General features: G+C 38.7%; 5 protein-coding genes across 10 annotated transcripts; 2 read left to right on the top strand and 3 right to left on the bottom strand.

Moving 5' to 3' along the window:
- Positions 1 to 712: 712 nt before the first annotated feature.
- On the top strand, positions 713 to 7124 carry LOC103330430 (nuclear factor kappa-B-binding protein). 2 transcript variants are annotated; one of them, XM_008233011.3, is made up of 10 exons: positions 713 to 1153; positions 1908 to 2313; positions 2413 to 2549; positions 3140 to 3253; positions 3356 to 3439; positions 3637 to 3813; positions 4011 to 4167; positions 4767 to 4927; positions 5020 to 5146; positions 5307 to 7124. In XM_008233011.3, exons 2-10 carry the CDS (start codon positions 1996 to 1998, stop codon positions 6657 to 6659), a joined length of 2628 nt encoding a protein of 875 aa, XP_008231233.2. In that variant the 5' UTR covers positions 713 to 1153; positions 1908 to 1995; the 3' UTR covers positions 6660 to 7124. The 2 variants fall into 2 exon arrangements, with proteins under 2 accessions (XP_008231233.2, XP_088905674.1); XM_089049548.1 differs by having other exon boundaries at positions 924 to 1153; positions 2413 to 2563.
- LOC103330429 (aminopeptidase) lies at positions 6823 to 12821 on the top strand. Of its 3 annotated transcripts, none has more exons than XM_089049551.1 (15): positions 6823 to 6964; positions 8857 to 8951; positions 9118 to 9231; positions 9478 to 9582; positions 9733 to 9804; positions 9967 to 10079; positions 10313 to 10447; positions 10664 to 10732; positions 10932 to 11025; positions 11159 to 11230; positions 11327 to 11427; positions 11570 to 11687; positions 12020 to 12079; positions 12207 to 12317; positions 12437 to 12821. In XM_089049551.1, exons 1-15 carry the CDS (start codon positions 6916 to 6918, stop codon positions 12548 to 12550), a joined length of 1422 nt encoding a protein of 473 aa, XP_088905677.1. In that variant the 5' UTR covers positions 6823 to 6915; the 3' UTR covers positions 12551 to 12821. The 3 variants fall into 3 exon arrangements, with proteins under 3 accessions (XP_088905677.1, XP_008231231.2, XP_088905678.1); XM_008233009.3 differs by lacking the exon at positions 6823 to 6964 and adding an exon at positions 8321 to 8684; XM_089049552.1 differs by lacking the exons at positions 6823 to 6964; positions 8857 to 8951; positions 9118 to 9231 and adding an exon at positions 9247 to 9385.
- Positions 12822 to 12883: 62 nt separating this feature from the next.
- Positions 12884 to 14648, bottom strand: LOC103330428 (transmembrane protein, putative (DUF677)). Its single transcript, XM_008233008.3, has 2 exons — positions 14442 to 14648; positions 12884 to 14319 (listed from the first exon to the last, which is right to left on the bottom strand). Exons 1-2 carry the CDS (start codon positions 14554 to 14556, stop codon positions 13154 to 13156), a joined length of 1281 nt encoding a protein of 426 aa, XP_008231230.1. The 5' UTR covers positions 14557 to 14648; the 3' UTR covers positions 12884 to 13153.
- A 103-nt stretch (positions 14649 to 14751) lies between these two features.
- LOC103330427 (Protein kinase superfamily protein) lies at positions 14752 to 18845 on the bottom strand. Its single transcript, XM_008233007.3, has 8 exons — positions 18127 to 18845; positions 17337 to 17554; positions 17041 to 17249; positions 16652 to 16778; positions 16334 to 16405; positions 15930 to 16116; positions 15622 to 15754; positions 14752 to 15265 (listed from the first exon to the last, which is right to left on the bottom strand). Exons 2-8 carry the CDS (start codon positions 17485 to 17487, stop codon positions 15002 to 15004), a joined length of 1143 nt encoding a protein of 380 aa, XP_008231229.1. The 5' UTR covers positions 17488 to 17554; positions 18127 to 18845; the 3' UTR covers positions 14752 to 15001.
- Positions 18846 to 19941: 1096 nt separating this feature from the next.
- Positions 19942 to 23517, bottom strand: LOC103330425 (GRF zinc finger / Zinc knuckle protein). 3 transcript variants are annotated; one of them, XM_089049549.1, is made up of 7 exons: positions 23062 to 23517; positions 22728 to 22934; positions 21689 to 22208; positions 21434 to 21553; positions 20496 to 21343; positions 20296 to 20316; positions 19942 to 20069 (listed from the first exon to the last, which is right to left on the bottom strand). In XM_089049549.1, the coding sequence occupies exons 1-5, from the start codon at positions 23503 to 23505 to the stop codon at positions 20520 to 20522; spliced, it is 2115 nt and encodes a 704-aa protein (XP_088905675.1). In that variant the 5' UTR covers positions 23506 to 23517; the 3' UTR covers positions 19942 to 20069; positions 20296 to 20316; positions 20496 to 20519. The 3 variants fall into 3 exon arrangements, with proteins under 3 accessions (XP_088905675.1, XP_088905676.1, XP_008231228.2); XM_089049550.1 differs by lacking the exon at positions 19942 to 20069 and having other exon boundaries at positions 20226 to 20316; XM_008233006.2 differs by lacking the exons at positions 19942 to 20069; positions 20296 to 20316 and having other exon boundaries at positions 20339 to 21343.
- Between the last annotated feature and the right edge of the window lie 2040 nt (positions 23518 to 25557).

Raw genomic sequence — 25557 nt, 5'->3', positions numbered from 1 at the left:
GTTATTGATTATATAAAGATAAAACAAATACTAGGGTTTTGGAATCCTAATAATGACAGAAATCCTGATTGTACAATAATTACTACAAATATCTCCTAACCATACTAGGAGAGTTGACTAACGATAATATATAATAATTGCATCCATATAAAGAATGAGAGAAAAAAATACAGAGTATTTCATTAGACGTATTGAACTAATTTTTTAGTGTATTTGGTGAATTTGATTAAGCATACTTGTTGATTGTTTGTAACTAATTATTATTATTATTATTATTTTTTAAGGTAGGAGTTGGTGGCTGTAATGTATAACAATGTATTATATATGTTAATAAAAAATGCATTATATGATTACCCCCTTACTCACTAAAAGGGGTGATAGTTGTTTATGTGTAATTGCATTTTATGTTCATGTGTTATTATAGTCCGTTTTAATATGACTTATTTAATTATAAATGAAAGATTAAACACTAATTCACTTATTTTTGTAAATTGTGTTGTGTTGGAGTAGAGAGCCACATATATTATAAATTAACTTCAGTTTGTTTCTAGTTAAGCAATCACTTACATACTACTTATAAAAAGTAAAAAATTAACTTAATTATAATATTAACGAAATAAAAGGGATTTTCTAGAGAAGTGGGACCCGGGCGCCACGAAATAGAAAGTCTGACCGTTCCTGCTATTACTCGTTATCTCGCCACAATGTCACTGTTCCATTCTAACCCTTGCTGGCTGCAATGCAACAATCAGGTCAGGATCAGGAATCGACGTAACCTTGGAGCAAACGGACAAGCTGAGTCTCGAGCCAAGCCGCGCCCAAGCGCGCGAATGAACCATTCAATGTGAAATTAACGGTTCCGCGAAACCACACTCGTCTGATCTTTCTCTATCTCTCTGCCCTTCCTCTCTCCATATGCTAAAGCTGTGTGGGCGTGTGTATCTCTCCCCTCAACTCCTCAACCCAATCCGATAATACGAAACGCTCTCTCTCTCTCTCTCTCTCTCTCTCTCTCTCTCTCTCCGCATTAAATAGAGTATTCTTAGCGCAAATTTCCCAATCTTCTTTGGGGTTTTTACTGTGAATTTACTGCAAACCTTCGCAGCTCTAATTCGTGGCTTTCTATTGAGACCAAAGTAACCAGATTTTTCAGGTATTGCCTTTTTCTTTACCCTGCTCTATGCCTTCATTGTTAGGGTTCCGGTTTTCTATTTCGACAGAAGGTGCTTGAATACGTTTCTGGGATATTTATCCCTTTTCTTGAAATTTTGATATGAGGTTGGTTTTTCACTTATGATTTGATGCCTAAGTGGGTTTCTGATTGTCAGCAAATTTGTATGGGTGTTCGCGGATTGTGTCTTCCATTCATAAGTTCCTGTCGTAATATTCTTAATTTTTTATTTTATTTTAATTTGTATGGATTTTAGGTACGTTTATTTCATATGCGTGCTGTTACTTACTTTAATTCTTCGTGTGCAGTGCAGTCCTTAGTTTAATTGTTTGTTTTCTCTTGTGGATTCCTTATCCACTTGCTTGTTTCTTTGTTTATCTCTTTTGAATTTAGAAAGTTTCTTTTAAATAAAAAATAAAAAATAATAGGTACAGTTTGAGGGTGTTTGAGTCGCATTGTAGTATCTGAGGATTAAATCCTTAAAGTAAATCATGCAACCCTATTATTTTTGGTAAAATTTTCTATTAATAAATTGCGTTTGGACGTTGACTGTATCTGGATAGCATAGCTTACTCCCTTAAGTGCTTTGCAATTTACATGAAAAGTACGTGCACATTTTCAGACTCATAGACTGACTCCAGTTGTATTGATTTTGTTCACAGTTTGGGTCAAGTTATGAGGCCTTTTGTAATTATGGATTATAATGTACTTGCAAATACTTGATATTTTCTCTCAGGTTGCATTAAAAACGGACGACATGTGTTAGTAATATATGAGGGTGTAATGTTTTGAGGGAGCTTTTTTGTTTTTGACATCTTGTGCCAATGGCCGCTGATCAACGGAGAAAGCGCTTAAATGGTGCTAGCATCATTGGCTGCAATTCTAGGGAGCAACATAAAGCAAAAAAGAAAAATATGGGATTAGTTAAAGATGATTCAGACATAAATTCTCATATTTCTCTTGAGTGGGATGGAAATCAGAAAATGGTGGTTGCCAAAAGCGATCAAATTGGCATAAGCTGGAGAGATTTGAGGCCATTTATTGATCCTACTTTCAATAGCCACAATATTTTGGCAGATGTTTTTGCCGTTCCTGAGGGAATCTATGATTTGGAAGATTTGGAAGATGTGCTTTCGTATGAGGTAGCTATAAATTTATCGTTATCCACAAATATGTATCTAAATTATGTTTTATCTCTGATAGATGCATGTAATGTGCTTTTTGTTTAAAAAATGATGCAGGTTTGGCAGACTCATCTGTCAGAGAATGAGAGAAAGCATCTGATGCAGTTTCTTCCTAGAGGACCAGAGGCAGAGCAAGTTGTGCAAGCATTGCTTTCTGGGGATCACTTTGACTTTGGAAACCCTTTTCTTAAATGGCATGTATTTTTATGTAATAAAGTGACTTAACTTTTTTTTTACGCATGCACACAAACACATGTTCTTCATGCAGCCCCTTTCCTCTTCTCTTCTCCATTATTTATTTCTGTTACTTCGAAAGTGGCTGCTTCAGCCAAATTCAAGTAATGAAATATAAAACAAGAAGATGTGGATGATTTGTATGTAGTTTTGTATAACCTTTTTGTTTCTCTTTTTTTTTATAGATTAAATAAATGTTGCACTGCAGAGTATTACTTTTTTTAGATTAATCAAATTTTTTAATTATTTCATTTTACTTTTTAAAGAAAATAGGATGCATGGGGTTGAGAACTGTCTGATAGTTGTACCATTCTGTTAGATTCTGTTAGATCATGGAATTTAAAACAAGAAACTTTTTCAAATTGCTTTTTGTTACTATCTTTGCTAACACGGGTTGTGGGTGTACTATAGCTCAATTTTAGACGTCTAACATGAATGAAGGAAAGAGCTTCTTTTGTAGTTTTATGAGATTTTGATAAATAGCTCCTTTAGTGTTGATAAGTTAAATCCATAGAGTGCTGATGATTTTATCTGAAATATATGCTTTCAGGGGTGCTTCACTTTGCTCAGGTGATTTCCACCCAGATGCCATTCTCCGCAGGGAACAGTGTCTAAATACTGATAAGAAAGCCTACTACAAGGAGTTGCAGAAGTATCATAATGAGTATGTGAAGCTTTCCCAATTTTTTGTTTAATATATATCATTTTTGGAAGGTGCTTTTGGGCTAATTTATATGGTCACAATGTTTTTATGGTTTTTTGGTAGTATGATTGCATATTTACTGAAGTTGAAGGAGAGATGTGCAAGCTGTAAGGATCCTGAAAAGGAAATTGTGCAGAAAATATGGAGGTTGATGCTCACTGTTTTGTTTTAATTTCTTATTTTGAGTTTAGTAGATGCCAAAATATTCCCTTCGTAACATGCACAAGCAAGTACCATATAGTAATAAGGAGAAAGTTTTCTTCGAATTGTGTTTTTCCTGTTCTGTAACAGTTATTTGTTCAGACTGATTGGTCGTTATCTTATGGGTGTTATAAATTATGCAGGTCAAGAAATGATATGGAGAAAAAAATATCTTCACACGCAAATGAATCCAGATTCCGCGATCTTGAGGAAAATACCACAGTTACATCTGAATCTTGTTCATGGGTTGCAGATGAGAAAGCTTGTAGTAGTGATAACCAGATTTCCTCAGTGGTCAAAGGGGGTAAACTTCAGAACAGGTAATACAGCTTTCTATGTTTAGTCATACCAGCGCATCTATGTGCCCCAGGTTCATTTTAGTTTTCTTAAATTGGATACCTACTTGGCTACTTTCTGTATGTCTGGTTGTAGTTTCTATGATGATTTCTGCTAGTGTATCTGTCATCTACTTTCTTTGAACTGGCATGCAGAATCTTATAAGTTGCTACTGTGTCAGGATCTACGAGAAAGGTTTTGTAAAGGACAAAGGTAGAAATGTATTGGTTACAGCAGATGGGGCAGTTAATGTAGGAGCGAGATCCAAAACAGGAGACAGGCTACATAAGCGTAATTTCTACAGTAGCGACGGTGCTAAATACATGTCATATGTTAAGGTTGGTGTTGCTTTGGTAATAAGTAAATTTTTTTGATGGATGATGCCTCGGTAGCCTAATCAGTCACCTCTCTCTAGGCTAGAGTTTTAGGATCATTCATCACTAGTTTCCAGGTTATAAATGACCTTGTTGATTTATTTAAGCGATCCTGTATAAAACTTAGATGTCCAGACTCCCACCTTCTGGCTTCTGAGTCTCTGACTCGACAGGATTGTCACATGCGGCTTACTAAGCACATAGAATTGTCAAATTTTCCCTGTTAAGTGGACAAATAAGTGAACTCAACTAGAAAAAAGTTCTTGCACAATATTCAGGTGTTAGGATTTGAACACTGTTCTCTTTAGAAGTCATTGACTATAAGTTGTTTATTTGGACGGGAATTTCTGCATAACTGACAACAACTTAGCAGATATTTACTTCCTTAACCCAGTACAGCTACGAGACACTTCCTCTCTCTCTCTCTCTCTCTCTCTCTCTCTCTGCACACACACACACACACAAGACATCCTTTTGCTCTATACTTATTACTTTGGGTCATGATATAGAATACTCTAATTTTTATGATGCTCTTGCTGATTGTTCGCTTTTAACTATTTCAGATTAGCAAGAAACAGTATGAAATTGTTAAGAGTATGAAGCAGTCTGGCAAAAGCATTCAGTCCAGGTCTCTTAACCGGGTTTTAGGTAACCTTGATAGCTTTGATGTACAACCATATGAAGTCTTTGTGGAAGAAGAGCAGAAAAAGTTGCATCAGCACTGGTTAGTGTCGTGTGAAGTAAACACATATATTTTAAGTCTCTGGAGAAACATTTGATTGTCTGCCTCCTTAAAATATAGTCTGGTTTATATAGGTTGCAATTGGCAAATAAAGATCTCCCAGCAGCTTATGCAAATTGGAAAGAAATGCATCTACAGAGGCGGCAAATGACAAAGTCTTTGGAGAAAGACATGAAAAGGAGGCTGGAGTCCCTGGTGGAGGTTTGTGATTCTGCCCTTATGTCCTCCCCCTACCCCTCTTCTCTTCTGTTTGAGTGGATGTATCTTTATCAACCTGATGGTCATCCATGCGTTTCTTAATTACCCTGTGTGTTTATTGTTGCATGATATCTAATGTGCTGGTTTGTGATGGGATGTTCAGGATGATGGAGGTGATGAGAACCATGAGAGCTTGCTTCAGGGTGAGATAGATATTGGAGCAGAAGACCATGAATCTCCCTTGGAAGATGATGACATGTCTGAACCTGGCTCCCCACAGGGTGATGAGTGCAACCCCATGGACATGGAAGATGATGACAAGTCTTTGCAGAAGCTTACTAGTGGTGATGAGTGCAACCCCACAGATATGGATTCAGAAGAACATTCCAGTACTGAATCAGATAATGATTCAGAAAAGCATATCATTACAGAATCAGGTCATTCTCCTCCTAATTTATCGGAGTACGTGGAGAATCTAAATACTGCAAATGATACGGTAAGTCAGGGAGCCCAATTATGTGCTCGTAGAGATGTCTGGAAGCCAGTTAGCATGCCACATTCACATTCTTACTATGATTCTACTGCAAGCCATGAATATTCATCTACCAGTGAGTTATCACTTGCGCATCCACAAGTTAATGAAGAGCAACAAACACACTTAGTTGCTCTGGAGTCTGACTTGCCTGTGGGAGACACTGGGAAAGATTTATTGCACAGACAATCAGAGAATGGTTCCTTCAGTTACCCAAACCAAGATCGAAATGAATTGCTTCAATCTCTCTTTAAGGGCCAGAGCATGTTACCCTACGATCATGAGCAGAAACAGACTGGGTTGGATTTCCGACCACCAACCAATGTGTTTACGGGAGCGGGTCAGTTTCGAGGGCATTTTGAGGAGCAGCAACACCAGTCACTGCCTCTGGAGCAGGCACATAAGAGAGAGAGTGAGGTTTATATGCAGCAAAACTTACCTGATAACATTTATTCTGATGGAGGTAGATACTTAATTTCAAGGCAGGAACATCTGACTCCAATCAATGCGCAGGATTGGGCTGTCAATAGTGTTCGTATGAAAGGACCCCTCCAGTCTCACTTAGATGGGGGAGAAATGTTGAGCCATAACTGGTTTTCGGGAGAGCATCAAGTTCATGGTGGATGGTCTGCATCAGGTGGTACTAGTGTCGCAAGTCAGAGCATTGGGAGTGGAACTAATGCAGATCAGAGCTTATTCAGTGTTCTATCTCATTGTAACCAATTACGTTCAAGTAGCCCTTATCATCCAGTAGCCTCCACTGAGCAGTTCATTCCCCCTAGGAACTATGGAATGCCTGGTGGGGTTACTCCAAGGATTGGAAATGTTTTACCACAAGCAGCTCATGCACTTGATTACTTGGGTGGGCGTGAAGCAACTACTTCGATGATGCATGATGGGATGCAATGGATGAACTTACCTCATCAGAACTCTGGTTTACATGATCCAATGGGGAAGCCATTCTTGAGGTCGTGGAACCAATGACATTGTTCTGCCATATTGGGTGAGAGTTCCAATATGTGGTTTGGTTCAGTGTCGGCGGGACAAGAGTTGTCAAATACCAGATGCATGTAGAAAGGAAAGGTGACTTGCTATATGGTTCAGAATATTTTGAGATTCCGTTGGAGGGCAAGAGATGTGAGGTTACTGGAGATTCACAGAAGACAAAAGTGCAGAGCTGGTGATAGGTTTTTGTACATACCTATACGAGGGCCAACTCTACACCATGTATATATGTTAGATGGGCAGACAGATAGCAGGGGAGTCATGGAATTATTGGACAATTCCAGGTATCTCTAATTTGTTAGTTATAAATTGAATTTTTATTTTTCATTGGGATTTCTTTATCCTTTTGTGTTCTTGAGAGAACTTTTTCTATAATTTTGGAGGCTTTTAAGTTTCTTTAGAGGCAAATGCTTTTATATAATCAATCTCTCTTGAATACCATTAGTTTGGTCGTGGGCATTTCCAAACTCTCTCTCCCTCGCTTCCTCACTGTCTCTTGTGGAATGTTGAGTGCTTTTACCAATCATCTTCTGAAGCTAGTGTTTTGCAGTGTTTTTAACAATGAACTTCCAAGAAACTGTATCAAATTCCACTGAATAATGCTGGATTCCAAGCTGTAAACACATGAAAATGAATTATGAAGATGTGGCTGAAATCTGAAACGTTTGGCTTTTGCTCTATCATCTATGGAAGTGTATCAAGTATGGATGGATTGCATCCAACACTGAGGAAGGAAGGAAGTACACTCCCTCCTACCAGACCAGCAACCACCAGCCCGCAAGCATAAGCGAACCCGTTTCTGTTTTTGGTCCATTTGGATTTGATTTCACCCGAAAAAAAAGTTAATAAAGATGAAAAATGGGTTATTGCAAAATTCGGCAGGCATTGTTTGTACCTATAGCTCTTTCTGGTTCGTAAGGGAGCTGATACCCTTGTGGTGTAGCGTTGCCGACGTCCATATAAATTGAATTTCGATTCGCCATATACACAATTTTGACGAGAAATGTATGAAATAAAACTTTGATAAGAGATAATATAGAAAATACACATAAAAGAAAGGGCCAACAACTCAGCTAGTAGGACAACAACACAATACCTACATTTGCTAGCAGAATGCAGAATACCTATGTCATGTACGGTCCATGTTGAAATTCAATTAATACAAATTGATATTCTTTAAAATTAAACTTTAAACATCTTGTTATTAAGGAAGAAAAAAAAGACGTTGCAAACCTAAAATTTTAACGTATTTATTTATGTGGTTACAAACTCCCAAATAAGTTCCAACGAAAAAAAAAACTCCCAAATAAGTTATGATCCCATTAATTGTGGAGTTATATAGAAGAAAGAAACTAACAGAATAGAACATGATTAATAAATGTATTTTCTTCGAATTAGACGGGTTGACATGAAACAGAATCTATTGTCGTCCTATGAAGATAAAGAGATATTCCCGCCCGCGCAAGAGAGAGCGTGCATAAGTTTACAAAATGACATGATGACTAAAACAACGGGGAGAGAGAGAGAGAGAGAGATGCATTATTTTAGGGGTCCGAATTTTACAGAGTCACAGCGGAGAAAAAAGATGCGGCAGTTAAACTTTGATTTTCTAATATTGTCATCTGTTGCTTGCTCCTCTCTTCCTCCTTCATTGTATTGAGTTTCTGTGTGTTTCCGATCGGCCTCATTCATTCTCGCACTCTCACTCTTTCTCACTGTGCTTGTGAAAAAGCCTGACTGAATGAAACTAAGTATTAGGCTAATGATACTAACAGAGGCTCAAACCAACCATCCTCCTTCCGATAGGATTTGATTTGAGTTAAGGTTCTTTTAAGGGAAGGAAGGAAGGTAAGGGTCAGAGTGCGTCGGCATTGGCATTTCGGACAAAAAAGGAAAAAAAGAAGATGAAGATGGGCAACAAGAAAGAGGTGATTCGATTAGAGCGTGAATCCGTGATTCAAGTTCTCAAGCCCAAACTCATCATGACCTTGGCCAACCTCATTGGTTCCTACTTTTTCCTTTTCAACTTTCTCTGCTTTTCTTCTTCAAATATTTGTTGTTGTGGCAGCCACTGTGGCAGTGTTCATGCCATTGCCTGCCTTGCTACTTTTGTAATCTTTGCTAAACAATAGCTTTGCTGATCATGCTACTTAACTCAAGTTTCCATATTCTGCAGAACAAAGTTCTGACCGGGCTGAGTTTCTAAAGCTCTGCAAGAGAGTCGAGTACACAATTCGGGCTTGGTATCTCCTACAATTTGAAGATTTGATGGTAAGCCTTCATGTTTCCTGGTCCCTATTGACACACAGAACATTCATATATAGAATTTGATTCATTTCATTTTCTCATGTTATTATTATTATTATCGTTTTAAATTTTTTTTTGGGCCACTGACTATCACAAATTAAGTTTTATTTAACACGTCTTGTCTTTACAGCAACTATATTCCCTCTTTGACCCTGTACACGGGAGTCAGAAATTGGAGCAACAAAAGCTTTCTCCTGAAGAAATTGATGTACTTGAACAAAATTTCCTCAAGTACTTATTTCAGGTTCTCTGGCTGCTTCACCTTGTTCCTTTTTTTTTCCCGTTATATGCCCGCCCCATATACAACAACCGAAAGAAACACGAAAGAACCGGAAAAAAATAATAAAGAAAAAGAGAAGAGAAACAAGAGCTATTGTCACAAAACAATCCTCAAAAGGGTAATCTGTTTTTGAAAGTATAATAATAGCTAAACAGTATTTGCAACTATAGCAGCTAGTATGAATTTTTTAGAATTCCCATTGTTATACAGGTGATGGAAAAGAGTAATTTTAAGGTTGCAACTAATGAAGAAATTGAGGTTGCACAGTCAGGGCAATATCTTCTAAATCTTCCCATCGAGGTTGACGAGTCTAAGGTTTGTACTTACTAAAATGTATCTGTAACTTTCAATTCAGTGAGTGAGATGCTTTATCAATATTATATTTGTTAATGTAATTTTGATTTGTTTTGTAAGCCGCCTTCACATTTGCTGATCCCATTATAATATTGTTCCTGCTGAATGTAGCTTGACAAGCATCTTTTGAAGAAATACTTTGACAACCATCCTTACCCAAACATGCCAGATTTTGCTGATAAGGTATCTCAAATGTTGCCTAAAAATCTGCAAACATTTGGAAGTTTTAAAGCCTTCTTAAGATTTCGAGTTGCTGATCATGCAGCATAAATTACTGCTGCACATATTGCAATTGTCTGCCTTTTCCTTATTTGTTGTTTTTTTAAAGCCTTTTTCTCGCTTCAGTACATTATCTTCAGACGCGGAATTGGACTAGATAAGACAACCGATTACTTTATCATGGAGAAAGTGGACATTATCCTTGCACGTTTCTGGGCATATCTTTTACGAGTGACTAAGTAAGTGCGATTCCGAACGTGGTCTGTTATTCACCCTCACTGGAATATGCAATTTTTGGAAGTTATGATTGAAATTTCTAATTGAGAATAGTGAAGTTGTGAACGACTTTAAGTAATTTAAATGAGTCTAAATTTGAAGTATCATCTATTGCATTATTTGTGATTGCCATTACTAGCACTCTTGTTCACATAGCTGACAGAGATTTCAATAGTTAATGGTGTCATTTTCGCAGGGCTGAAATGTTTTTTTCGAAAAGGCCAAGTGTACAATGCGAGAAGGATCCCAAAAAGGATGATGATCTTATCGCTGAACAAGATGAAGAGGACTTGTTTGTTGAACGAATCCGTCTTGAAAAAATGCAACTAAGGTTGACTATCATGCCTTCCCTCTGTTAGCACAATACGACAGAAATTACACTTTTCTTTAATTAAGAAAAACAACTGATTCCACATGAATTCAACATGGATAAGAATAATAACTGGAAACGTGTCTTTGATTTCCCTGCAAACATGCCTTTGATTCGATTTGAGTTGAGTTTCTCGTCTCATTCTTATGGTGATTATTGCCACCTTGTGTCCTTCAGTATTCCAAATTTGCTGGGCAAGAACACAATCCAAGAGCCAACTTTTGATAGGATTATCGTTGTTTACAGGTACTTTATTTTTAATGATTATTGTTGTGCATATTGTTTTTGGGAACAATTTTCTTCAATTTGGGTGATATTCTTGTCACAAGGTTGGGCATTTCATGTTGAGAGTATTAAATTGAATTATTTAAAATGAACGTGTAGTCTCCATCCTCGTTGCTTGATACGACTATAATTCTATCAAACTAAATTATGACTGTTTCAGGCGGGCAAATAGTGGATCCGGAGATCAAGCAGAACGAGGAATATATGTTAAACATTTCAAACATATTCCAATGGCTGATATGGAGATTGTTCTTGTGAGTCTCTTTCTCTGCCTCTGGGTCTTGTGTAGCTAGCCTTCTGTTCATTTTCTTTCATATTTTTCCGGTTGAAGTATGCATAGACAACTGAACTAATGAGCTAGTGCATGAAACCTTTTGGCTTTTACAGCCTGAGAAGAAGAACCCAGGATTAACGCCAATGGACTGGCTCACGTTCATTGGCTCTGCTGTAGTTGGGCTGGTCAGTTTATTGATAGCAATGAAGTTGTTTGTGTCTTGGTGCACTGGTTGTTGTCAATTTTAAATTTTGTAGAAATGCTTCTTTCTGTACGTACAGGTTGCTGTTGTTACTTCGCTTGAAATGCCTAAAGTTGATCTTTGGGTCATTTTTGCAATTATTTCCACTGTGATTGGTTACTGTGCTAAGACATACTTCAGGTGAAGTCTCTTATTATTATAATACTTTCTGTTTAGATAAGAACATTTTTCTCTGGCAAGTGAACCTGATCGACGATTGTCTCTGTCTCCATTGATCATGACAATATACTAACGGGAGTTTTGTTTCATAATCTGTATGTAGTTTTCAGCAGAACTTGGCTCAATATCAGAACTTGATAACACAGTCCATGTATGAAAAACAACTGGATAGCGGAAGGGGTACTCTTCTTCACTTGTGCGATGATGTGATTCAACAGGAAGTAAGCGAAGCAGCGAGCTTGAGAAACTCTCTCTGTGAATTTTCAATGGACATTAATTAATAGTTTTTATTGATGCAACTAATTGAAAAATGATAGAGACACACACCTACGTATATGTATACATACATAACATGCATACATACATTATACAAATATATAGAATAGGAGGTCAGTGCCCTCTATCTACTCTAAAGACTGAACATATAAAATTGAAACTTGATTTGAGATTTTAAATTAGAATTCATGCAGGCTTCAGTTCAGATCCAGGAATGGATTTATGAATCACTGGTACTGGTACTCCATTTGAATTTAAATTTTGTATGTGCGTGCAGGTGAAGGAGGTGATCATTTCTTTTTATATATTAATGGAACAAGGGAAAGCTACTTTACTGGTATGCATCCCTCTCTTACATGTCTCTTCCGAGTCCGACTAAACATTTTGTCAGCCTCCGAGTTACTTCTTGTTTTTATTGCGAGGCAAGAAATATAATAATAATATTTGGGGACTATTTTTTCTAGGATCTGGATAAGTGGTGTGAAGAACTAATCAAAGAACAGTTTAACGACCACTGTAATTTCGATGTGGACGATGCAGTTCAGAAGTTGGAGAAATTGGGAATTGTTACTCGGGTAAGGCTCCTACCTATGCTATGGCCTCCTCCTCCTCATCATCATCATCAAACATATTCCATTTGAACCCTAATTACCGCTCCTCAACTCTTTTACCATGGTTGCTTAAATAAATATAGGATACCCTTGGACGGTATAACTGCGTTGGGCTGAAACGTGCTAACGAGATCATTGGCACCACCACTGAGGAGGTTGTCCTTAAGGCAAAACAAGATGCCACTGTTACTGCTTGATCAATCTTTATTCTTGATTCTTGTCATGTTGGCAAACTGAACAAGTTACTTGGGCTGCACGCGAGGATGATTCTGCTTTCTCAAAACAGCCCTTGTCCTTCAGTAGGCTACAATCCTAGATCATTGTATTGTCTCTCAGATGAGATGGATGGAAGATTTTTAACTCTCTTTTTTTCTTTTCCTTCTTTGGAATAATTGGTCGTTTGGTAGTAAGTAATTAATAAATACAGCCCTAGATCTATCATCTGTGAAGGATGAGTTGAGTCAATTATTCCGTTCTTTTCCCATCTGGCTGGTTTTGCACGGTTCAATGAGTTTATCAAAACAAAAACAAACAAAAAAAGTCGATGAATTTACTAAACAGAGTCTATGAAATTGCAATTGACATCACCGAACGCACATAGCAAAGCCTCCAGAGTCAGAGTGTAGTCCGTAGAGAGATTGTTATAGTCTTTACTCTTTAAGAATCCATAGAAAAGAAGAAAGAAAAAATAAAGGCAGAGGCTGACACTTGAGGCAGATGCAATTTAAGTCATTTTTGACGTACAAACAGAAATGAAAACTGATATGATCTGAGCAAATGGGGGTTAGTTAACTTAGGACTCAGGAGGAGGAGTAGACTAGACTAGACATGTGTTGGAGAAGCATCGACCTGGCCCTGTTGACGGTGTTAAAGCAGAGGCATATATGCTCCTCAAGTTCGTTGAGGAGGTGGAGGAAATTGGGGTGGCTCTTGCTCAGCTGTTTGAGCACCTCCTGAATCGGATGCTTGTCGGTGGCAGTTCCAGTGACAGAGCCCCTCTCCAATCCAAGGCGAATCAGAAGCTTGTCTCCCTCCACCGCCGTGTGTAGACGGCGAACAAGGCGGTCAATGGTGGCAAGATCATTGTTGAGGACACAAGTACCCATGGCGGCAGCATCAAGTTGCTTCATATGAGCAACCTCCTTCTTCTCAATGGCAGTCATCATGCTGCTGCTGCTGCAACTGCAACAAGAAGAGCCAGTGCCATTGCCAGTGGCGGTGGGAGTGCAGCACAAAGGCGGCCCTGCAACAACGACGAGGGTGGCAGTGAGGGCATGGACAGTGATGGCGACGGCAGAGATGGCGACTCCGAGGGCAGTGCCAATGAAGCAGAGGGCAGAGGCAAGAGTGGCGCGGCGAAGGAAGCGGATTCTGGAGCGGGAGGAGCGGAGGCGGGCGTCGAGCTGGTGCTTGAGCTGGGAGAAGCAGCGGAGCATGTCGTCGAAATTGTGGGAGTCGGAGTCGTCAGGGGAAGGGAAGGGGTTGTCGTGGCGGTCGAATTGGAGAAAGACTTCCGAGGCCCGACTGCACTGGGATTGGCTGAGGTTGAGGCTCAGACACTCCTCCTCCGACTGTACAACGTCGAGGAGTTGATGGAGAGGCGCATAGAGCTCACGCGCTCGATAGACGTAGCGGTGGAGCATGAGGCATACTTGGGTGGTGTTTTCGCTCTGGTCGAAGTAGTCAGAGACCAGACGGGTGAGGGAGTTGGGCTTGGCTTGGCGAAGCGCCTCTTCCACGCACTGTCGGTTGGGCTGAAGCACTTGCTCCAAAAGAAGCCGCTGCCTCTGCCTCTGCCTCTCATGGTGGTTCTCTTCCTCCGAGTCCCCCTCCACCTCATCATGGTGGTGGTGGTCATGGACCTCATGAATCCTAGACCAAATCTCATTGTAGGACTGGGTTTGGACGGCGAGCCTGTACTCGTTGGTGAGAGTGGCGGAGGGCGAGGCCTCAGAGCTGGTTCCTCCTAAATACCAATTACCAAATTGAATTGATTAAGTACCGATCAATCATACAAAGAAATTATATCAAGAGAAGTGCAGCAAGCGAAGCAATTGCAAAGCCCAGAGCTTGGTTGGTAGTTGGTACCTTGCGATCGGGGAGGTGGGGGAGGATAAGAATGGATATCGGGAGCCGCAGCTGCAGCAGCTGGTGAGATTGAGGTTGTTGACGACGATGATTTCAGAGAGAGACATTGCAGCATATTAGAAATTAGAATGAATCGCGCTTTACTATTGCTCTTCAGGTTGTGTTTCCCAAATTCTAATTGACTGAACCCTGCCCCATTTCAAGTCTTCAGTCTTATATATGATTTTCCTGTCGGTAAAAAAAATAATAATAAACACAAATGTAACTAAAGCCTCAACCCAACCTCCATCCAATTCCAAAGTAATGAATATTAACAACAAATAATGGTTTATTATACAAAAACCCTTGTCAATGTCATCCATTTATATCAAGTAAAAATAATCAAAAAATAATGCCAGCCCTTCTTTATACACTTATCAAACAGCTGAATCTCTTCTTCTCTAATGTTTCAGAAAGGAAAAAAAAAAAAAGTAATACAATTTCCCTTTTCCTTTTCAAGAAAAAAAAAACACGTATTTCACAAATATCACTCTTTTAACTGTTTGGCTGCACACAATGTCTTATTTTGTCGCTCTAAATAACTGACTTCCTGGGATCACAGTGGAGGGTCCTTCCCCCATGATTGTTGTCAAGCTAATCTCTTTCTCGTGTATTCGATCTAGCTCCATTACCACATGGCTCATGGCTGGTCGCCTCTCACTTGAAGGTTCCAAACATCGCATAATCAAGTGTATGAACCCTTCCATAGCTTCACCTGTGAAGCTATTCCCCAATCTCTCATCGATGATGCACGAAACATTGCTATTATCTTGGATGTTTTGCACCTTCATACAGTACAAAAACATAAACTGACTTAGTTTAACATTTTCACACATCCAACAACAATTCACAAACCCAAAAAGATGCAGCCTTTTTCAAAACTTTACTGATAACGAGTTATTTAAGTAAGGAAAAAAAACACAAACAAACAGTGATATTTTGAAGTTGCAGAAATAAGTAAATAACTTGCATGCATAGGATCATATGACTAGTATACCAGCAACCAACTCGCACCCAAACTTGGTCCTTCACTAATGATCTAGAGAAGAGAAGCCAATATAAGTACATAAACTGCATGCATAGGATCATGTGACTAGGCATTCCAACACTTAAATAGCATTTCACGTAGGCAAGCACATACCCATTCAACCAGGTTCTGGTTTGAGTCGGAAGATGCCAATTCTCCTGCTTCTCGCCCACTTACTAACTCCAGAAGGAATACACCAAAGCTATATATGTCACTTTTCTCCGAAAATCGTCTAAACTCTCTCACCCTGCAAAAGTGAATGGAAATTTGGCTAAAACTGATAACTTTCCTTCACGGGGACTTGAAAGGTTATATAAAACACGGACAACCAAAAGATCAATACCCTTCACCACAACCCCACCTCAACCTTCTCCAAAAGAAAAAGAAAGAAAAGAGAGAGAGAGAGAGAGAGAGACTAATACTCTGGAGCAAGGAAAATCTCATCAGCAGTCACTTGAGAAGATGGGCCTGCAATATCAACTCTTCCAAGGAAATTGCGGATTCCTGCATCTGCAACCTTAGCTAGTAGATCTTCATCTACAAGAACATTGGCTGTTTTAAAATCTTTATGCACCAGACGGGGACTCAAAGAGTGAAGATGAGCCAAACCTGCAAACAGAGAAGATCAATGAGTCCTAATAAATAGGAGAGCATTGCTTCCAGACTTCTCACAGCAGAAGCTGGAAATTTAGAACAATTAAAAGTCTTACAGCATCTGGCAAAAGAATTTGAGGGACCAATACTGATATTCGGATATTTTATCTAAAGAGATGAAAACCTGATACCAGGAAAGCCACAAATGCTCACTGATTTTGCAGAGGATCACCTTTAGCTGCCCCTAGAGCTATTGATAGTCGGTTCTTGAATTCTAGCTTTTTACGTGAATGCTGACCAGTGCCTGCAAAGGAAAAATTACATAGCCACATGATCAATTTTAGCATTATAGATGCAGCAATTGCATAAATTTCTAAGGTAACAACAAAATAATGGAAGGGTTTCGTACGAAATACAGTACTGCATGTATAATGAATCGACACGCATATCACATGAAGTTAAAGAAACATTTATATGCTAAGCAGAGATTTATATCACCAGGATAATTTTGTCTCATAAAATAAAAAATGGTAACTGGATAGAGGGTTACCATACAGGTGACTGGAAACACTTCCACTATGAATATACTCGTACACAAGAAACTGTAGATTATTTTCCTGGCAGTAACCCAAGAGAGTAACAATATGCCGATGTTGAATAGCTGAGAGATAGTGTACCTGATATAATAATCAGTTTAGTTAGATCAACCCATGAGACAATGTTCAGTGCAAAAACATAAATAGGAATTCAAAGAGAGAAAATAAACTAAAGCATAACCAGTCCATCAAATTCATCAGGAGAGAAAAGTTGGTAAGGAAGACAAAACACGTTCCAAAACAAAAACTTATTCAGAATTTGCCACCAGAACTTATAAATCCACTTCAAACACTTTATTAACACTTTTTCTTTCACCTGTAAGTGTAGGACCGTGATTATTACCTCATTGATAAATTCCTGACTAGGTGTTCCAGGTCGCCTTTTGATGGCAACAAGCATCCCATCTTGAAGAAAACCCATGTATACCTCCCCAAATTTTCCTTCCCCAATCAAGTTTGTATCACTGAAATTTTTTGTGGCCAGAGACAATTCTTCCATCTGAAAACGCCTTGTTTCTCGCATTGACAACTCAACCCCAGCATGTCTTCCCACTGCAAGTTATCGAAACAGATAATCAAAAGGTTGTTCTTTACACTAAGTTTGTTTCCTTTAGAAAACATACATGATTTAATGGTTACCTTGAACAGATGGATCAGAAGAACCTGTTTCAGAAGTTCTGGATACACTCCTATTGTGAGATAGACAGAACCATATGAGTATGATAGTTATCCCCACCAAAGTCACGGCTCCTGCAGCACCTCCTAATATTGCTGCAAGAGACGCTGACATTTGGTATGGGAACCACTTCAACTATGCGGGGTAATATTATTGTAAAACGAATTACCATACATTGAACCTGGAATACAGAGGATACAAAAAATCAGATCATAATCTAGGGGGAAGATATGCATAGAAAGCAACATTTATATCCATTAGATATCTATTTCTTTTCTAGTTTCTTTCTTGTTTCCTCTTATTGCTCCACCATCAGGTGTCTAAAAAACAAGTTGGGCAGCAAGTTTTAACACCGGGATTGAGAACCTAGGGTGTAAAATTTCTTCGGAAATATTCTGAATGGAATCAAGCAAGGCACAAAGCAGTCTTTTAGAATAAGCAAATTACACCTGAAAGTTTAAAGCAATAAAACCGCAAAGCACCTGACTAATGAGTAAATGGCAGAAATGCAATGAATTTTGAAATCAAAGTTAAAGCCTTTGAAATTAAATAAAATAGCATGCCGACTGATTTAATAGTATCTAAGGTCATAACATTCAAAAGACAATAGAATTGCAGTACACTTGGCAAACTCTGGAAACAATGTATTGGATTGACTGAAAAACATGCATATTAGGATAGGATCTGATTTAAATGAAGATTAATCTAGATAGAAACGGTATTAATGAAATATGATCTGAGTCAACTTCAAACCTGCACTCCCAGAGAAGTAACCCAGCCAGATGTCTAAAAACTCGAGCTTCATTTGCCAATGACAACACGAATGAGCCTCCCAGTACAATTGTTGTCACCCAAATGAAATTTCATCACATTCCCACATGGAAAGTGAAATGGAATACTTTTGTTTGCGGTAAAACCCCAGCAAGGAAATCAAAGTTAGTCAGCCAGAGAGGAAAAGAAACCCAAATAAAAGTAAGGACAACTAAAGAGGAGGATATGCAGGCAGGCATCAAAAGTAAAGAAACCCAGTTATGATCAAGAGTTGCAGTTGATATAAGTATAAAGAAAGAGGCATGAATATGCAGGTCGAAATCAAAATGTAAACAGAATCGAAGCTGAGAAGCATCTATCTCTGGTGTATTTTTTATTAAATTAATGGGAAATGCAGTCTGTTGATCATCGTTGGATACAGACAATGCCGACAGAAAGTGACCTTGCGCCGACAACACTACTACTTCCCCCCTCTACCAAACCACCCAACTCAACTTCATCAATATAAACATATATGTAGTAGACCCACAAGGAAATTAAATAGAAATTAAAGCCCTTTATATTATTTTGATAGTTGAAATAGACAGAGAGAAAACCCCATGCAAGCAAGCAAAGTTGATTTTGAAGCAGGAAGAGAATAAAAATGAAGTACGAACAGAAGAGAGAGAGAGAGAGAGAGAAAGAGAGAGAATATGTGTGTCTGTCAATCTGCGTGTATTTGTATTTTTATATAATTTTTTAAAAATGAATTTAGTTTCTCTCTTTTATGTGTGGGCTGTAAAGCAGAATAATAGTTGTCTGCTACTGCAAGTTGAGTGTTGAGAGAGAGAGAGAGAGAGAGAGAGAGAGAGAGGGGTTTTCATTTCATTCGGTTTGTGTCGTTTACAGCAGTACAGGGCATCTTGGCTGTAAACAGATTTGCAAATTACAGTGCTGCTGCTGCTGGTGGTGGTAGACTAGTGGTAGTGGCACAACAACAAAAACAACCCACAAGCCAAGCAGCGCATACACAGAAAAGAAAAGACACAAAGACAATAGCGCTTGACTGCAGCAAGAAGTTAGTTAAAAGTTTTGCCCAAATATACGGTCGGTATATATCTTTTCATATAAAAGCATTCAACAAAGAATATGAGAGAGAGAGAGAGAGAGAGAGAGAGAGAGAGAGAGAGAATCAGCTGGGCTGGGGCTTGTCTTGTGGGGTTGCTATCCCGGCCAGCCAGCTATCAGCTATGTTGACATGGCTCCTACTGAACAATTAAGGCCTACACATAACTATTATTAAATCAAATACATACAAACCATAAGTAAAGGTAACCTATACGCCTCTCCTGCCCCTTTCACCTTTCACCTTTTTTTTATTTATAATTATTTTGCTCATGTAAGCTCTTCGGATTCTCATTCATTCCTCTTACCATATCATTAAAATTAGGATGATGATTACTAATAATATTATTTAAGAATTGTTGCAGTTGCGGTGCTTCAGTTTCTTTACATATGAAAAAACAACAAATTTCTCTAATTTTATTTTTCCTTGGCTCTTGTCTTGTCTTCTTGAACAAACAAAAAACAAAAGATCCAATCCAAGAGAAGAAGCTGCAATTGTTTGTTGCATTTTATATAGTACGAGTATGATTGGAGGTTCTTTAATCTCCTCGACTGAAAATGTGACACCAAACAAAATGGCAATGATATTAATCAATAAATAATGATAATATTGATAATGCAGGAGGGAGGAACCATAGATAGAAGCTTCATCTCTTAATGTCAACGCCTAAAATTATTGCGGTTCAATAATTTGTTAATAGCAAGCTTTGAGTTTGCCCTCGCTCCTTCGTGTTTCTCTTGATGATCTCGCAAGTTAAGCGACGCCACTGGGTTGGGAGCGTCCACAAGTCCCATAAAAATGGCGCATCACATGATCCCATCTGCAGGACATAATTGGCAAACGAAACGAAAGTTGGGGTCGGAAAGAGGCGGCTATGAGCTATCTATCAACTGGAAACACGGGGCGGGAGGGGCGGATGATGGTGTGTGGATATCTAATCTATTATTGACCTCAGACAACACAATCAATCAAGGCCTTGAATTCAATGGTAATGTATACGATTAAACTTGAGATGCCATATATATACAATTTACAAACAAGCTTACCAGTTAGTCTCCGCAATCCTCCTTCTCCAAGCCAAGACAGCCATGACAAAAAATAAAAACATAAATAAACAAACAGAAGATGATAAGCAAAGCATAATTTACAGAGGAAATATGTTTCTGATTCTATTCGACATTTACCAAGCAGCATAATTTACAAAATGTGAATCGCTCATACATAAAATATGACCTCGAAATACAACCTCGCAGTAAAGCATCACTGCATACTATCGGAGCTTAACCCTTGCCTCTTCAAATGCTGCCTTAAATGCATTTCGAGTTACTTCCCTCTGATGACAAAGCTCCATTGCTGCTTCAGCTTTCTGAGCTGCAGACTGCAACCTTTTTTCAGTCTCAATCATGTCCTTAGCTGTCTCGTCCACTCGAGTCTTTAGCTCTGATGTCTCAACCTCACAGAGAGACAGCTGGTTCTCAATTTGAAGCAGCATTTCCTTTACTCGGGAAGCCTCCTTATGAAGGGACTGTAGGCGATGATCAGAGGTCGTAAAAGCACCCACTGTATCACCATGGGTGCGCGAAATATTATCAAACCTATCTACCTCATTGTGGTACACCTTGATGAGCTCTTTGGAAGAGAGGTCATTACGAATGGACCGTTCTACTTCAGCAAGTGATGATGCACATGCAATGAACTTCCTTACACGCTCAGAAAAACGTCTATAGTCAACTGAGAGATGGTCCAAAGCAGCAAAGGTGCACTCCGCTGCACATGTCATGGATTCATGCTGAAGTGGATTCATTGACTCAAGAAGAGTGAGCAGCAGATTCTGAATAGGCAAGGCTGCTTGCTCAAGTGCCCCCACAATTTTCCCTGTTACAACACTATCTTGTAATGGATCCAAAAGATTTTTTATGCCTGAAAGCTCGAAAAGTACACCACTCAAAGGCCGAGCATCATCCTCACTAGACATTTGTCGTGATAAATGGAAATTAGAATGTGAAGGACTATGAGGAAGGTCAACCAACCCTTCCGAATGAGATCCATATGTCTCCTTAGGAACGAAAATAGGATCAAGTGACGGGAAAACACCTATTAGAAATTCGAACTGGAGTCAGAACCTAAGATGACAAGTGGAGAAGAAAAGATAAAAAGAAAAACGGTATGTACAATCATACTTACAACAAAACTTAGGCTTGGATGGAGGTACTGTTAAGCATCCAGAAGGGGAGAAAGCAAGCCGGCCCAACCAACCGAATATCTGAAAATCTAAAATTTGTTGGGTACCATCTTTCCCCCAACCTTATCCGGAAAAAGAAAAATCAGAATGACAATGCAGCAGCAACAGCAGGAAGATAATTTCTACCAAAAGAAAGTCACAGAAGGAGAATGTTAATACTGGACAGCTACTCCAACAAAGAAACATAGAGAAGATACCTCCCGTTAGTGTATCTCCAGCAACAGAACTCTGCCTCCAAAACTCTATCTGTTGATGATGAATTTCAGCCTGCATGGATGTTTTCTGAGAAACATGGGGTGCTTTCTCCATTATAGGATCCAATAAACCTTCCTCCTGCATGACTGGGTCATGGAGATGCTCCCTCACAACAACTTGTAGATTTGAAAAATTTGTTAAGGTTTTCATATTTGAAGTATCATCATGTTCTTCTCTCCGTAACAGAGGTTCTTCAATCTCTGATGGGCCAAAAGGTACAAAATTGACAGCTAAATTGGGTTGAGGGTTGTCAATCTCGGCAGACTCAAACATCATCCTGTTTGGATGCTCAAAACTTAGTTCATCGTTCTCATCCAAGTCATAGTTTACAGTCTCAACGACTTCATGACAATTCAAATAGGGCTTGAGAGATACATCATGTTCACTTTCATCTAGACAAGAAGTGAGTCCGGTATTTGCTTGACCATCATACCATAGGAAGAAAGGGCAAGCGCCATGACCCTGTCCAAGAGTCAGAAATCAATGCACATCCATACATGATAAACACAAAAACCAAGCGGAAGTATGCAAAACTCAAAAACTGAAAAGCTATGCGAGTTAGAACTAGGGAACTAAAGGACAGATAGCAGGTTGCATAGCGCGGGTGAATGAATTTGTTTCAGACCTCCATGCTTACTTTTATCTTAATCCATGGGAGAAAGAGCATTTGGAACCGAACAAGACCGACTTACACAGGTTTGCCAAGAAAATGTACCCAAACAGAGATGCGACCATCATCGGACGCAAGCCCTCAGAAGTTAAATAAACCATGTTAATAATTTCACATTACATTACTGGCAGGCATGAGATTAATAAAGAGATATGTGATGCAGTAAAATAGACACAACAAATGAGTTCAAAAAGGGATGAACAAAGAGAGAGCTTGCTTATAAATTATATTATATGGAAAAGAAAGAAGAATACGATGAGCGACGTAGTAGGAAGGTAAGTAAGTAGGGTATGGTGTATGCATAATAATACCTTTGTGATAGGGCACACAAAGTATAATCGACCGGCATTTGGTTCAGACGTCTCCAGCATCAACCTACAGAGTCCGGCACCGCAAGAACACATGGGGTATTCGGAACGACTGAGACTGAGACTGAGAGGGCGTCCACTGGCTCCTCCACTACCATTCTTGTTCGTCTTCAGTTCATCATACCATTTAAAGAAGCGACATTGGCAGCCCTAAATTTTCAAAATTTCAAATTTAATTGAAGTAACAGAAGAAGAAGAAGAATATAAAAAAGAAATGATCATCATATGGTCAGTAATGAATATAAAAAAGAAGAAGAAGAAATGAGTTGAGAGTCACATTGGGGAGGAGGCGAAGGCAAGCATAATAGATCCTTCCAGGGTTCTTGAGGCTTCGGGAGACCTTAGCAGTGCAAGGTCCGTGGTCGTTGTTGCATTCAATCTCAGGGAGATGGCAGACGTTGGGAAGAGAGGGAGGAGTAATGGCGGTGTTGGGGTAGAGTTGAGGGGCTGCAGATGCGGTGGGTGTATTGAGATTGAACTTGAAGGGGCAATCTCTAACCCAATGACCTTGCTTTTTACAGTGGAAGCATGTTGAGGAGGATGAGGCTGCTTCTGCTTCTGTCTCTATGTCAGTGGCAATGGGATCAATGTGAGGCAAGAAGCGCATTCTTTTGGAGGGGCTGGGGGTACACGGAGGATGGACTGGATCTGGAGGTGGAGAACCAGCAGCAGCAGGGCTTGCGCCGCAAGCAGGAGGAGGAGGAGAAGGAGAAGCCATCATCGTTGATCAGATCACCCTCCGTCGCCGTCGAGTCTCTTCCTTTACTCCTCTTAAAACTAAAAACTAAAACGAAAATAAAATTCAATTCCAAATTTCCTTTTGCTTTTGGAAATTGGACATAAACCTCCCCTCCCAGCTTCCGCCAAAACCCAACCGACATATCAGTCAGTTAAATCGACTAGGTAGTCAAATCAAGTGTGTTATGTCTGCGTGGCAACACTTGCCAAGCACGCTCACAGTAAAAGCGGAACCATCCCATCCAATAATTCACTTCTTTTCTTTTTCACTGTTTACTGTTTCACCGCCATCAATGGGTAAAAACTAGGGGTGGCATTTTAAACCGAAAAATCGAAAAACTGCAAAAACCAACTGACAATTTATCACAATGAAACCGCAATCGCAGTAAACCGAACCACATTTGCGGTATTAAGAACCGAACCGCATTTGCGGTTGCATGATTTGATTTTCAAAACTTGCGGTTACCGCAAACCGCAAAGTATAGTCACACGGATGATAAAGTTGAATTTTACAAGGAAATGGAACATATGACAACTTGTAAGTAATTAGTTTATTTATGTTAATGTTATTTATGCTTCTTCTTATAATAAAATGTACTAAACTATGTTGTTTTATTTGTAGATAACATTGATGCTCAAACAATACAACGGGGTTCTTCAAATCCACTCACAACCAACACTTGAGTTTGTAACTTTAGTTTGTAACATTGGTGTATTACATTTTCCTTTTAGTTTGTAACTTTAATTAACTTTGAATTGGATTTTTTTTTATTGTAACTTTAATTCATTTTACTTTGCATTTTCCTTTTGGTTTATAACTTTAAAGGATTTGGAATTGGAATGCTTGAGAAGTTTAACTTTAATTTGAATGCTTGGAATTGTAACTTTAATTTTCTTAGGTTGTGAATGCTTGAGAAGTTGAAGAGATTGTGAATTTATATATGTTTGAGAAATTGAGGTTGTGTATTTATTTATTTAGGTTGTGAATTTATATTTTTGTAAATGCTTAAGAACTCGCAGTTTTAAACCGCAAAACGCGATCGGTTTGCGGTTTCAAAAATCACCAAACCGCAAATAGTCGATCGGTTTGCGGTTTGAGTAAAAATTCGCGGTTACCGAACCGCAACCACCCCTAGTAAAAACCGTAAAAATGAAATAACACTTTTGACTATCCTCTTTTTGGCCACTTTTGGTTCCTATAGTTTGGCACTTTAATCACTTTTAACCCTATAGTTTCAATTTCATCAATTTTGTCATTGTAGTTTCTTATTTGTAGCAATTCAAAGACATGTTAGTATTCTTGTCAATTTCCTTAACGATGCAAGGGGTAATTTCATCAACCCAAAACCCTTAAGTGTAAAAGCTTGTTTGAAATTCTCCTCATTTCATATTAGGGCTCGAAATTCAACCACGAATCCCAATTTTTGAAGAATCCTAAATCCAAATGACTAATTTCAAGCCCTAATATAAAATTAGGGGAGTTTCAGACGAGCTTTTGTGCTCAAGGATTTTGGGTTACGAAATTGCCCTTTGTACCGTCAACAAAATTGATATGAATACTAACTTGTCATTGAATTGCTACAAATACGAAACTACTAAGTTAAAATTGACGGAATTAAAATTACAGAGTCAAAAGTGGTTAAAGTGTCAAACTAAATGGACCAAAAGTGACTTTTAGCCTTTTAAAAAAATCATAATTTGGCAATCCCCTTTGCAAAAGGCCCTTGGTTTAAGGAAAAAGGCCAATTAGCCCCTTTTTTTTTCTAAAAAAAAAAGGAAGAAGCCATTTCGCGTTACTGGCTCAAAAGAAATTTAAAAGTATAAAGTGGTGGGCTCCAGACAAGTCATTGGCGTTTAAAGTGAATAATAGCATTTTGGGGTTTCAAGAATGAATTTTTGCGTTTTAGCCTTTTGTTAGTTTTCGTATTTTGGGTTTCGCAAATGAATTTTTGTATTTTAGAGTTTCATGAATGAATTTCACGTTTTAGGGTTTTGTATGAATTTTTGCATTTTGGAGTTTCAAATATTAATTTTC

The sequence above is a fragment of the Prunus mume genome, linkage group LG4 (genome assembly GCF_029339155.1).
Source record: "Prunus mume cultivar Tortuosa linkage group LG4, ASM2933915v1, whole genome shotgun sequence".
In the NCBI taxonomy this organism is placed as follows: domain Eukaryota; kingdom Viridiplantae; phylum Streptophyta; class Magnoliopsida; order Rosales; family Rosaceae; genus Prunus; species Prunus mume.
The sequence above is the reverse complement of the archived record's forward strand: the minus strand, read 5'-3'. Positions and strand labels throughout refer to the sequence as shown.

Bases quoted from the DNA above. Each gene is read 5' to 3' on its own strand.
- LOC103330430 (XM_008233011.3), top strand. From the start codon at position 1,996: ATGGCCGCTGATCAACGGAGAAAGCGCTTAAATGGTGCTAGCATCATT. The intron at 3,254-3,355 runs GTATGTGAAGCT...GTTTTTTGGTAG, and splicing joins TTGCAGAAGTATCATAATGA to TATGATTGCATATTTACTGA. The intron at 4,928-5,019 runs GTTAGTGTCGTG...TGGTTTATATAG, and splicing joins AAAAAGTTGCATCAGCACTG to GTTGCAATTGGCAAATAAAG.
- LOC103330429 (XM_008233009.3), top strand. From the start codon at position 8,585: ATGAAGATGGGCAACAAGAAAGAGGTGATTCGATTAGAGCGTGAATCC. The intron at 10,733-10,931 runs GTACTTTATTTT...TGACTGTTTCAG, and splicing joins AGGATTATCGTTGTTTACAG to GCGGGCAAATAGTGGATCCG. The intron at 11,688-12,019 runs GTAAGCGAAGCA...ATGTGCGTGCAG, and splicing joins ATGATGTGATTCAACAGGAA to GTGAAGGAGGTGATCATTTC.
- LOC103330427 (XM_008233007.3), bottom strand. From the start codon at position 17,487: ATGTCAGCGTCTCTTGCAGCAATATTAGGAGGTGCTGCAGGAGCCGTG. The intron at 17,250-17,336 runs GTAACCATTAAA...GATAACTTGCAG, and splicing joins TTCTGATCCATCTGTTCAAG to TGGGAAGACATGCTGGGGTT. The intron at 16,779-17,040 runs GTAATAATCACG...TTATTATATCAG, and splicing joins GTCAGGAATTTATCAATGAG to GTACACTATCTCTCAGCTAT.
- LOC103330425 (XM_089049549.1), bottom strand. From the start codon at position 23,505: ATGATGGCTTCTCCTTCTCCTCCTCCTCCTGCTTGCGGCGCAAGCCCT. The intron at 21,554-21,688 runs GTATCTTCTCTA...TTTCCGGATAAG, and splicing joins TGGAGATACACTAACGGGAG to GTTGGGGGAAAGATGGTACC. The intron at 21,344-21,433 runs GTAAGTATGATT...AATTTCTAATAG, and splicing joins ATCCAAGCCTAAGTTTTGTT to GTGTTTTCCCGTCACTTGAT.
- LOC103330428 (XM_008233008.3), bottom strand. From the start codon at position 14,556: ATGCTGCAATGTCTCTCTCTGAAATCATCGTCGTCAACAACCTCAATC. The intron at 14,320-14,441 runs GTACCAACTACC...ATTGGTATTTAG, and splicing joins CCCACCTCCCCGATCGCAAG to GAGGAACCAGCTCTGAGGCC.